Source organism: Dasypus novemcinctus, chromosome 3 (genome assembly GCF_030445035.2).
Source record: "Dasypus novemcinctus isolate mDasNov1 chromosome 3, mDasNov1.1.hap2, whole genome shotgun sequence".
In the NCBI taxonomy this organism is placed as follows: domain Eukaryota; kingdom Metazoa; phylum Chordata; class Mammalia; order Cingulata; family Dasypodidae; genus Dasypus; species Dasypus novemcinctus.
The window spans coordinates 97979750-97992908 of NC_080675.1; the positions used below are offsets into that span (position 1 = coordinate 97979750).

A 13159-nucleotide genomic window follows, 5' to 3' on the forward strand; every position below is an offset into this window, starting at 1 on the left:
TCATTTTTGTTTCAACCTATGTGGGGTCTTTAGGTTTGTCACTATTAGTTGCTCAAATCTGAATCTTGGAACCAGTAATGGTTTGTGGACCCACTTCCGAGGACCTTGGGGAGGAAGACTGTAAAGCCTGGAAAAAGCCTCTTTTATTTACTTTTTTTAAAATGATTTTTAAATTTATTAAGCCTTTTTATTGAGATATATTCACACACCATATAATTTATCCAAAGTGTATAATCAATGACTTTTAGTATAATCAAAATATTGTGCATTCATCACCACAAAAATTTTTAGAACAATTTCATTATTCCTAAAAGAAAACTATTAGGCTGGTGCAAAAGCAATTGCAGTTTTACATTTGAAATTTGCCTTTAGATATTGCTGAACATTCTTAAATAAATATGGTTATGTTAGACATAATTTTTTTTTTTTAAGTTTGTGTATCTTATCTTTTTTTTTTAATTTTTTTATTTTTTATTGACTTTGTAATAATATTACATTAAAAATATATATGTGAGGTCCCATTCAACCCCACCCCCCCACCCCCCCACTCCCCCCCCCCCAACAACACTCGTTCCCATCATCATGACACATCCATTGGATTTGGTAAGTACATCTTTGGTCACCTCTGCACCTCATATACATTGGTTCACATCATGGCCCATACTCTCCTCTATTCCATCAAGTGGGCCCTGTGAGGATTTACAATGTCCGGTGATTACCTCTGAAGCACCATCCAGGGCAGCTCCATGTCCCGAAGACGCCTCCACCTCTCATCTCTTCCTGCCTTTCCCCATACCCTTTGTCCATTATGTCCACTTTTCCCAATCCAATGCCACCTCTTCTATGTGGACATTGGATTGGTTGTGTCCATTGCACCTCTATGTCAAGAGGAGGCTCAGATTCCACCTGGATGCTGGATGCAATCCTCCCATTTTCAGTTGTAATCACTCTAGGCTCCATGGTGTGGTGGTTGTCCTTCTTCAACTCCATCTTAGCTGAGTGTGGTAAGTCCAATAAATCAGATTGTAGGTGCTGGAGTCTGTTGAGGCTCAGGATCTGGCTATCACATTGTCAGTCCAGAGATTCAAATCCCCTAAATATATCTTAAACCCCAACATTAACTGCACCCAGCACATTAGCATGAAAGTCTTATGAAGGGAGATCCCATCTGATTCCAGATTCATCACACATAAACACCATTTCCAAAAAGGGGCCATCTGCCCTGGTAGTTAACCCCATCGGCCATGACCATAACTCCCATGGTAGACATAATTTTAATGTGCATATCTCACTTTATGTTTTTGGGTTAATGACTTACTTGCTGTTTATTTTATATAGATTCTAGATGATGGAAATGATGTTAAACAAAAAACAAATTCGAGTGATTTTCTTATTTGAGTCCAAAATGAGTTGTAAAGCAGTGGAGACTGCTGCAAAATCATCAATGCATTTGGCCCAGGAACTGCTAATGGACGTACAATGCAGTGGTGGTTCAAGAAGTATTGCAAAGGAGATGAAAACCTTGAAGATGAGGAGGTTAGGTGATTGACCATTGGAAGTTGACTATAATCAACTGAGAGCAATCATTGAAGCTGATCCTCTTAAACGACATGAGAAGATGCCAAAAAACTCGATGTTGAACATTCTATGGTCATTCAGCATTTGAAGCAAATTGGAAAGGTGAATAAACTTGATAAGTGGGTGACTCATGAGCTGACTGAAAAATTTTTAAAAAATGTTATTTTGACGAGTCATCTCTTATTCTATGCAACAACAACGGACCATTTCTAAATCAGATTATGAAATGTGACAAAAAGTGGACTTTAAAAAGACAACCGGTGATGACCAGGTCATTGGTTGGACTGCGAAGAAGCTCCAAAGCACTTCCAAAAGCCAACCTTGCACCAAAAAATGGTCGTGGTCACTGTTTGGTGGTCTGCAGCTACTACAGCTTTCTGAATCCCAGTGGAATCATTACATCTGAGAAATATACTCAGCAAATTGATGAGAATCACCAAAAACTGTAATACCTGCAGCTGCCACTGGTCAACAGAAAGAGACCAATTCTTCTTCGTGACAACACCCAACCACACACTGCACAACCAATGCTTCAAAAGTTGAATGAATTTGGCTAGGAAGTTTTGCCTCATCCACCATATTCACCTGACCTCTCTAGTCAAGTGACTACCATTTCTTCATGCATCTTGACAACTTTTTGCAAGGAAAATGCTTCCACAACCAGCAGGATGCAGAAAATGCTTTCCAAGAGTTTGTCAAATCCCAAAGTATGGATTTTTATGCTACAGGAATAAGGAAACATTTCTTGTTGGCCACAGTATGTTGATTGTAATAGTTCCTATTTTGATTAATAAAGATGTATTTCAGCCTAGTTATAATGATTTAAAATTCATGGTCCCAAAACCACAATTCCTTTTGCACCAAGCTAATACATACCCCCTATTTATTTACTTTTAATTTCCTCACATGTACTTCCTTCATCTGCCAACAGTTTGCACTCTTTGGCAGTCCTCTTAGTTCAAAGCCTGGTTCGCTGCAACATGGATAGGATCTATTAATATGTGATAATAGATCCTGCCTGGAGGTTAAGAGGCACCTATTTCAAGATTTCTCAGAGGCTTTTCTCCAACCTTTGTTGGCAGGTCCCTGCCTTTTCCCAGGTAGCAAATATTTCCATTCCCTTCTGTGTCCTCAACAACCAGTCCTGATCAGTAGAGAGGGAGAGTAAGAGACTTGGGGTTCTGTAGTCCCTTGCTGCTCCCAAGGCAAAAAATGGTGTGGCCCAATCCAACCTGGAAGGGCTTGTGGGACAAGGCAGACCAAGTTTGAGGGTCAAAAGGGTGAGTCAGCATTTGACTGCATCCCATTCCCTACTGCTTCCTGGGGAGATGGATCCCTGTGGTCCCCTTTATCTGCAGCTTCTGGCCCCTGGGCCTGAGAATTCAAAAGGGTCTATAGGGTGGGGAAGGATGCCAGCAGTTGCCGCTGTGAGTTTCTGTTTGCTTGCTTGTTTTGATTGGAGGTACCAGGGATTGAACTCAGGACCTTGTACGTGGAAAGCAGACCCTCAATCACTGAGCAACATCCTCTCCTCAGCTGCAGCTTTTAACTCACAGCTTTTGTCTTTGTGATTTTGTTCCTTTGCCTCTCCCTCTTCTGGGTGGTGTCCAACTCTCCCTTGCATCCTAAATCCTAAAACATTTTTTCCCCAGTCATTTTCTGCCTATATTCTAGCTATTTTTCTGGGAGAGACATCCTGGAAACATGCAGAACTTTGGCTTCTATAACCTTCAGTACAACCTGACTTGAACACACTTTTTTTTTTTTTTTTAGAAAAGTACACATACCAAGATGCTTTTCCAATACTTGCATGCAAGTTCCTGACACTTATCCATTGCTCCTTGTGGCGTTTGAGATAATTTATGAATTAATTCCAAAAAGAGATATTATGTTTGTAAATTGATCTGTTCCTCTGGGCATGATACCGTTTGATTGTATTAGATTCAGCTGAGATGTATTTGATTAAATTATGTTAAGATTAGGGCTTTGATTCAAAAACATCATTAGGGTATAACTCAGGTTGAGACCCTGCACCCTTGGTGGGTTATATAAACAAACACTTACTCAAGAAGACACACAGAAGAAAGCACAGGAAGAAAGAGAGCTCCATAGATAAGGAAGAGGAGAGAACTTGGTCATTTCAGTCCTGCCATATGACAGAAAGGAAAAGGCTCAAACAGCTAAAACCCCAAGGAGAGATGAGCCGTTGGCCTGATAGTTTGCAGCTGAAGAAACCAGAGCCCTGAACAACTAAGAAGGCCCAGAAAGAAACGAGACCTCCAGCCTACAGCTGAGAGTGGAAGAAGCTGGGCCCAGGGAACCTTAAGAGAAAGAGGACTGAACCCTCACAGAGATCAGCAACCATCTTGCTTCAACATGTGGCAAAAGATTTTTGTGAGAAGGTACTTCTTATAGTACTTTGAGTTGGACTCTTTAGGTCCTTGTAACTGTAAGCCTTTATCCCAAATAAATATCCTTTATAAAAGCAACAGATTTCTAGTACTTTGCATCAGCACCATTCAGGCTGACTAATAAACTCCTCAACCATTTATACTCTGTAGAGTGGATGCCATAGAGGTGGACATACTTGAGTGAAATTTTTGCCATCTTGCTGTCTGTAGCAAGGTAGCTGCAGCTTTTAGAATGTAAATTCCTCTACTAAATGCTATTGGACTAGTGTTTGGTGCTTTTTTCTTTAGAATTTCAATTGGCCCCATTGTAGGGTGGTTTGGGGCAGACCGACTGGATCTTCCCTTTTTCTTTTCCCAGGTTGAACTCTCATGCTAGATCAGTGGGACATGACAGCCCTATCAGTAGGCAAAGCAGGGGGATGTACACACATCTATAATCGATTCTGTATCTATATTAAGCTTAACATGAGTTTGTACTGATGTCTCCAACTCTAATCCAGTATCACAGGATTCATTTTAGCTTGCCTTTTTTGTTTATCTGCAACCTCCCTCACCAATTGTGTAAAGTGTGGCTCCCACCCTTGCCATTCATCCACTTTTTTTACTTTAGACTTAAAGTTTCCAGTCAAAATTGGAATGTTCCAAAGTTACTTAGGGCAATTCCTTTTTTTTTCTCCTCCTTCCAGTGAAGTTATGCCATGCGCATTTATAAAATCTCTGATTTATAAAATCAGATATTTTTGCTAGAGTTCTCAATACCCTGGATGTTGGATGTCTCAATACCTTGGCTTTATGTTTTACTTTCCTGCTTGTTTTTGTTTAAGTTTGAAAATATTAATTTAAATCTTTGTGATGTAACATTTCTATGGGTATTAGCAAATATATATAGATAGATATCCACAAATCCTATACCATATGGAGCAGTGTGAGGATCAATTATAATGCAAAATGTTCAGGACATAAAGAAAAGCATAAGGAAAAATTTAAAATAATCTCCTGCCTTTTAAAGGAATATAATGTTCAAAACTGCTTTCTCAAAATCAGATCCTGAAAAGTAGCCCTTTATTCCAAACTAATTATAAAAGATTTGTTCTTTTACCTTGAAAGAAAAATTATAAGTTAAATAAAAGGTGTTCTAAAGTGTTATAAAAAAAAAATCTCCTGCCTTTACCCCAATATATAGGAAATGCAAATGAAATCCCCTTCATACATTTCTCAATCTATTCCCTTGTCTGCCTTTCAATACTGTTTAAATTTTATGTGTATTCCACTGCTGGATATTTTTAAACTTTTATTTCATAAGCATGCATACCTAGTTTTAATTCAGTCTATGAAAATGTAATCACAAAAATTGCGATTCTTTAATTTACTTTTCTTCTCAACAATATGTTTTTGAAACTTCTAAATATTCTGACATAAAATCCAATTTAGTAATTTTAATTGCTGTATAGTATTATACTGCATTAAAATATTATTATTAATTTCTCCTTTTTGCAATTAATACATGCTTAGGATGTTTCCACTACCCTTCTCTTTCAAACAGTGCTGCAATGGGAAGCATGACTGGGCATGTATCCTGTGTGTGTGAAAGTTTTACTAGAAAATACAGAGAGAGAGTTTGCTGAGTCGTGTAGAATCTTATCCTCAGTTTCTTTAAAAATGCTCATTAAAATTTACATCAGAACCTCTGGAGATTGTCTAGAATGTGGCTCCTAGAAACCGTATTTTATAAATCTAGTTGAAAAAACAGCTGGCTTTTTTCTCTCCAGAGAAATAGAAGGCTTGTCATGGCGAAGAAATGAGAGTACCTTCAACTATTTGAAGAACCATTGTGTTGAAGAGAGTTTAATTTTTTTTTCTATAAACTGCAGATGGTAGAACCATTTGAATACTCTAATATACTAAACTATCTTGGGAAGTAGTACTATCTTTCTGATTGGAAGAAACCTCTCTGAAGGTAGGTGATCATTTGGAAGGTTGTATGCCTGTTTTTTGACAGAATGTTGTAGACTCAAAAAATTAACTGAACTGGAGTCTGAGTGGAAATCAAATAATCTTTTATATTTAGATGTACTAGCTAGTTGGTTAAAAGTTTTTTATTTTTTGTTTTCCTTTTCTGTCCCCAGAAAAATATTTTCTAAAACTAATTACTCCCACTGCAGGGTGACTTCACAGATCTCTAAAGGGTGATTTCTCACTTCTGTAATGAGGTCAGTTCCCTGGCATTAGGATAGAAGGCTTTGGCTTTATATTGTCTTACTTTGGGACAAGGCAATTGTATGGTTTAGAGCAAGAGGAGTTGAGCCCTCATTACCTCAGGGCAGGACGGGAGGGACTTCCTTTAGCTCTTTAGTTCACAAGACCAGGTTAAAATGCATACATCAAGAGCATATTTCAAATATTTCCAGTATGAAAACTCAGATAAATGAGGAGAGTTTAGAAAAGATAGAAAAAATAAGGTCTGAGGAAATTACCACAATGTGTAAGTATTGTAAGCGAAATTTGAACGTATTTGTTTGGAATAGAGAAATAATGAGCAAACTGTCTTTTGGTTGCAAATTTGATAACTAGAAGGAAGCAAAGGGGAGGTCAGTTTTTTCCCTCATTTAAATTGGAAACACCATCTGGAAGAGGTTTAGGGACGTGTCTGATTGATATATGATAAGAATACGATGAACAGAAGAAAGTATGTTACAATCACTGTATGTCCCTTCCTTGCTCATTCTTATGCTTTCTGTTCAAAGGTTTTAGACATTTGTTAAACATTTCAAATAAAAATCTGGGTGGAATGAAGAAAGAAGTAGCTACATGAAGAAGATTAATGGCAATAGAATACCCTTGATTCCTTTTTGCTTCTAGGATTATAGGTAATTAAAGTATTAAAATGTTTTTTAAAAGTAAAATGAAATTATACTTACAGTTTCTGAGTTCTATTGACACGTTTAGAGATGGACATTGGTAAGATTAAACTCCTAGATATTAAACTTAAATCAAGAGAGAGACATTCTTGTAGGGTGTATTTGTGATTGAAAACTTTTATCTTTTAGATACGGTGGCAATGAAAGAATAAATGATTCATTAACACAAAAACTGCTGGGTGTTCTGAGCTTAGTCCAAGGAACTCTGAGTGCTCTTTCAAAACTCTACATGTCCCATTATATTAACTGCTCCTGAACTTAGAATTTAAGTCATGAAAAAAGTCTGGGTGACAATCTAGTTCTATTTTCTAAACTGGTAAGTGGAAGAATATTATTCATTTTTACTAGAATTTGTCTACCTTAATTATTAAGAAGAAGATAAAATATAACAATCTAATCTGTAACAATTGTTTTAACAGATTTTGGGGAAGTTAATGTGCAGAGGATTTTCTAGTTATTTCCTTTATTTTGCAAAATGAAAATGGGCAACCTTAATATTCATTAAATATTGGGAAGATTGATATTGTATGAAATTAGGAAATCTTCAGAAATCTTATTTTTTTCTATGAGATAAGACAATCTGCACAATTTCTAACATGATATAAAACCTCATTTCTTCCTTTTTCCTCTCTCTGTATCTCTCCCATTCTTCCTCTCCCCCTCCTTCCTTCTTTTTTTCCCACAACTCCCTTTCCATTTACATTATTATATCCCAGATACACATATATCATCATTTATACTCATCACTACAATTTCTTATGCCACATTCCTAATTAGTTTCTTGATGTTGTCATAGTATTTTTTTCTATTTGTGTACTAATGGGTTCTCTAACTTTGGCCCTTATTGAATGGATCTGAAAAAAATCTTTCACTTTATAGGTACAGCTATTATAAGGCATGGGGCAGAAAGGCAGCTGAGAAAGGTCATTATCCTCCACTATTTTCTTTAATCTGCTCCAGTTCTGTGCCCATTTTGTGTATTAACTGTTGTCCAACTACCTGACCCTGAAGAATGAATGATGCCTGGATTTCTTTGCTAAAACCAGGCTTAGTTTACTTGCTCTATTGTGTGTACTGTTTCAACCAATGTACCAGTTGCATTGATTTTTTTTTTACTGATTTCATCCTTCAGGATCAAGTTTTCAAAAGTGAGGAACATACAATATTAGAGTTTAGGAGGGACAATCCCTAGTTGTTTTTGTTTTATGAACAGAAACTGACTGCTAGGAGCAAGTATGACTTCTTAAAATTTGTAAAGCTATTTAGTGAGAAGGAGAAACATGAATGAAATTTCTTAAATCCCAGGCTAATATTATCTCTATAAGCCATGATATATTTGGACAAAATTCTTTGATATGGACTTCAGTCTTTTTTAAAGTCTGTAATTTATAATACTGAAATTAAGAACCACTCTCTGTGCACCTCATATGGAAAAAGTATACTCCGTATAAATTCCTACCTTGAGATTCTTGCCACTACTATGGTAAAATCCACTATGTTATTACATTATAAAATGTTTGACTCAATTATAATGATCATGCATATAACATCCCTGAGAAGGAGGGAAATATTTAACAGCATAGAAATATAATTATTTTATTAAGTGATAAAGCTATTCTTGCTTTGCCTAGTAAGGCTTGTGCAGGGGATGAAGGGAAATGAAGATAAATTGTATTTTCAAAAGGAGCAAGGGATTATAATATTAGTAAATGATCTGTGATGGCATGTTATAGCACTAATTGCTTTATCAAGAGTGCCTAGTTCAGCGGCCTGAGTAAAATCGGCATTTAAAATCTTCAGAGTGAATGAACAAAAAAATAATTGGTTTCTATTGGAAAGAAATTTCTGTTTCTCAACACCTTCATCTAACATTCTGAAAATGGAGGTCTTGATTTAAGAGAATTGCTCAATTTTCCTAAGCTCATCAGTGATAGAAGGAAGAATAATCAATCTTTCCTTTACTCTTTAGAAAAGATTTACTTTGGAGCTAAGAAATGAGTAAAATATCTCCTGTAATATCCATATACCCTTTTGCATAAGGAAAAAACCTCAAAGATAGAGTTAAATTCTCATCATTAAGATAATCTCAATGATTTAGAATGCAAAATATAAAATTATCTTTCTATTAATGCTTAGTGCTGGAGGAGATGTTTTGAGATAGAACAATTCTCAAACTGTTTTATTAGCAATGAGTAAAGAATTTCAGGTTTTAGAGCAGAGTGAGGTCTTTAGAATACAGGAGGGAAGGGAAAATAAGTTTCCTTCTTTTCTGGGCACCTCGTGAAGCCTATATAAACCATCAGCCACATCAGGAATCAGAACATGACCAGCTCTTCAAAAGCCCATGACCCCTTTCTGTCCTTTCCTACCTGCAAAGATAACTGGTAAACTGGCTTCTTATATCATAGATTAATTTTTCTTGTCTTTGAACTTTACTGAAAGAGAATCATATAGCATGTACTTTTTTGTGTCTAATAAATTTAGTCAACATAATTTTGTGAAATTTTCTTCCTCTCTGGTAGCAGTGAATGATCTTTCTTTCTTTAAGGATTGTTGTTTGATTTAGTGAATAGGAAATGACAGACTGTCATTATGAGACTGTAATTTATGAGACTGGATTTCTATGATGTCAAAACAAGTTTTCAATATTCCATTCCATTTGTAAATTAGTTTATTTTAACTTATTCACCTCAGGTAACTGAATAACCAATTGGTTGACATTTTCCCCACTATCCCACAACCAACTACCCCCTTTCTTTTTTTTATAAAAATAATTCTTTATTTTTAAAGGAGCTTTATATTACATAGATGTTACATAAAACCAAAAACCCCACCCTCTTCACTTCCACACTTTCCCCCATTAACAACATCTATCATTACTGTGGTACATTTGTTACAACTGATGAATACATGCTGAATCACTGCTATTAACTGTGATCTATAGTCTACATTATATATTTTTTTAAGTTTTGAAAAATGTATAATGGTCTCTATGATTGCAATATCATGCAGAACAATACCAATGTCCCCAAAATGCCCATATTCCTAATATTCTTCCCTCCCTCTCTGCTCAGAAACTCTGGTGACCGCTGTCTTTATATCAATGTTACACGTTCTTCCATTGCTAGAATAATAATGTCTACTTTTTTTCTTTTAAATGTTACATTAAAAAAATATGAGGTCTCCATATACCTTCCACACCCCCTACCCCACTCCTCCCACATCAACAACCTCTTTCATCATCGTGGCACATCCATTGCACCTGGTGAACACATTTTGGAGCACTGCTGCACTACATAGAGAGTGGTCTACATTGTAGTCTACACTCTCCCCCATTCCACCCAGTGGGCCATGGCAGGATACACAGTGTCCAGCATCTGACCCTGCAGCACCACCCAGGACAACTCCAAGTCCTGAAAAGGCGCCCACATCATATCTCTTCTTCCCTCTCCCGACCTACTGTGGCCACTTTCTCCACATCAATATTACAATTTCTTCCCTTCTAATCACAATAGTTCCCCAGCAGAACACCAGTAAGTCCACTCTAATCTATACTCTATTCCTCCATCCTGTGGACTCTGGGATGATTAAGTCCAGTCCTCCTCTACATCAAGGGGGGACTTAGATTCCACATGGCTGATCCTCAAGTGTCCCATTCTGGGTATATTTGCTTCATTTTTATTGGCTAGGTGCTATCTTTATGATATTAGAAGCGCCAAAAAATGTATATATAGATTTGAGTAGAAATTAGAATTCCTAAGGACCAAGGTGGAATTGAGAAACAAACCTAAGTTCAGTTCATTGATTGATCACTGTTGCTGTTTTATGCAGGTAGCTGAAGAGAAATCACTTCCAGAAATGGTGAATGAATCGAATATTTCTCTGGTGACTGAATTTGTGTTGCTGGGACTCTCTAGCTCTCAGGAGCTCCAACCATTCTTGTTTGTCATATTTTTACTACTTTACATGGGAATCTTACTGGGCAACTTTCTCATCATCCTCACTGTGACCTCAGATGCTCGCCTTCATACCCCCATGTACTTTTTGCTTGCAAACCTCTCTTTTATAGATATATGTGTTGCCTCCTTTGCCACCCCCAAAATGCTTGCTGACTTTCTGGTAGAGCAAAAGACTATTTCTTTTGAAGCCTGTCTTGCTCAGATTTTTTGTGTCCACCTCTTTGCTGGAGGTGAGATGGTGCTCCTTGTCTCCATGGCCTATGACCGTTATGTTGCTATTTGCAAACCGCTCCACTACATGACAATCATGAGTCGCCGTGTGTGTGTTATTCTGGTCCTCATCCCATGGGGTGTAGGCTTCATCCATACTATTAGTCAGCTGGCTTTTACTGTTAACTTGCCTTTTTGTGGTCCTAACCAGGTTGATAGCTTTTTCTGTGACCTCCCTCTAGTGACCAAACTGGCCTGTATAGACACTTACGTTATTAGCCTACTAATCGTTGCAGACAGCGGCTTTCTTTCTTTGAGTTCCTTCCTCCTCCTGGTCATCTCCTACACTGTGATACTTACCTCAGTTAGGAAACGCTCCTCTGCCAGCATGGCAAAAGCCCGCTCCACGTTGACTGCCCACATCACAGTGGTCACTTTATTCTTTGGTCCATGTATCTTCATCTATGTGTGGCCCTTCAGTGGTTATTCAGTTGACAAGGTCCTTGCTGTGTTCTACACCATCTTTACTCCCATTTTAAACCCAGCTATCTACACTCTGAGGAACAAAGAGATGAAGACAGCTATGTTAAAACTGAAGAGTCAGTATCTGAAGCCTGGTCAGTTTTCTGTATCCATAAGAAAGGTTCTTTTCCTGTAAGTAAAGTGAACTTACAAGACTCTTACTATTTTAGTTCTGTCTTTTTACATTTTCATCAATGAAACCACTTTCATAGTGGGAGGGTTAACTGAATAACTTGAATAAAAGAGTCATGATGACAATAAAAAGGCACAAAAAGTGCATTAGAAATTTTAATATTCTCCCTTTACATTGAATGCTTTCTCTATTTTCATTTCTGTTTCCTCCACATATTCTTAATTTAGAAACTTTTTAAGAGGCAGGCTTCCTATTGGCTTTGAAGAAGACAGGAAAATTCCTTAATGTATAAATGGTAAGGAAATTGTGCTCTTTGATCTCAGAAAACAATTTTGTGGATCCAGTTTGGAATGAAAATAGTATTTATATCTATCCTGCAGTGGTAATAGGTATACTTCCATATATAATATATAAAATATGTCATATATGGTGTATGATGGACCTATTTAAGAGTGCATTTAGATTGAATTTTGTAACTGAAGGCACTTGAGGATAATTCTGAGATTTTAAGGGTGTCAAAATAGAATAAAATGTAATGGCAAAAGGATTTTGCATTCATTAAATTCTTTTCACATATTCTTGTTCAACGAGGCTACTTAATAAATATTGTGGATGATAACAACTTATTGCATAATTCTATTTACCAGTGTGCTTTTTATTTAGTTATGTTCTTTTCTGTTTAAGAATAATAAAATTATCTGGGTTTTTCACTAATGAGTTTTTCATGAAGATTTATGCCTTAACCCTAGTATAAAACATCCTCTCTTTTCCTAGTTCTTCATGATCCCTATATGCTCAGAGAGGGTTGAGTTCCAGTTTGATACCTGATAGAAATTATCATTTTTCTATTTAGGCTTTCATTCAGTTAAAATGCCATTTTTAAAAGTGCCAAATACAGGCCCAGATGATGACAATCCTGTTGCAAGACTTTTGTAATAGGCATGAAATTACCCTTCTGTGATCATTTATGAGAACATTATTTCTTAGGATTCCGTACTGTAGGTTTAGACTCTTCCTGTTTTATTGAAGTCATGGCTTTTCCTTTAATTTTCTACTGCATTTTGGTTTCATAATCTGGTATAATAGTAACTGGCTCTTTTCTATGCTCCAACCTTTAGAATCTCCTACTGGGATTCTATAATTCCTAATATTGAAAACAATTTTTTTTTTCTGAGCTAAAGGTTACCAAGTTGTTCAGCACAGAGGAAGAATAAAGTAAAAATAATATGCGTAATAATCTAAGTATATTTATATAGTCAAATTTTCACGATAATATATATATCCCAGAATTCTGTATTTTTGCACACATTTACAATGTGATGTATTAATTTAATGATATGCCATTGTGATAGTACTGTTAATTACAATTTAATTCTAATAATTCATGAGACATAATACAGTAAGAATTTTACATGTATGATTTTTTTC

At 36.4% G+C, this 13159-nt stretch overlaps 1 protein-coding gene across 1 annotated transcript; it reads left to right on the plus strand.

Annotated features, from left to right (window-relative positions):
- The first annotated feature begins 1479 nt into the window (after positions 1 to 1479).
- LOC101431299 (olfactory receptor 4K15-like) lies at positions 1480 to 11807 on the plus strand. The gene is made up of 2 exons (XM_004482709.5): positions 1480 to 1536; positions 10739 to 11807. Exons 1-2 carry the CDS (start codon positions 1480 to 1482, stop codon positions 11732 to 11734), a joined length of 1053 nt encoding a protein of 350 aa, XP_004482766.4. The 3' UTR covers positions 11735 to 11807.
- Positions 11808 to 13159: the final 1352 nt, after the last annotated feature.

Excerpts from the sequence above, each read along its gene's own strand:
- LOC101431299 (XM_004482709.5), top strand. The coding sequence starts at position 1,480 with ATGCAGTGGTGGTTCAAGAAGTATTGCAAAGGAGATGAAAACCTTGAA. Across the intron at positions 1,537-10,738 it reads AAAACCTTGAAGATGAGGAG|GTAGCTGAAGAGAAATCACT; the intron begins GTTAGGTGATTG and ends TGTTTTATGCAG.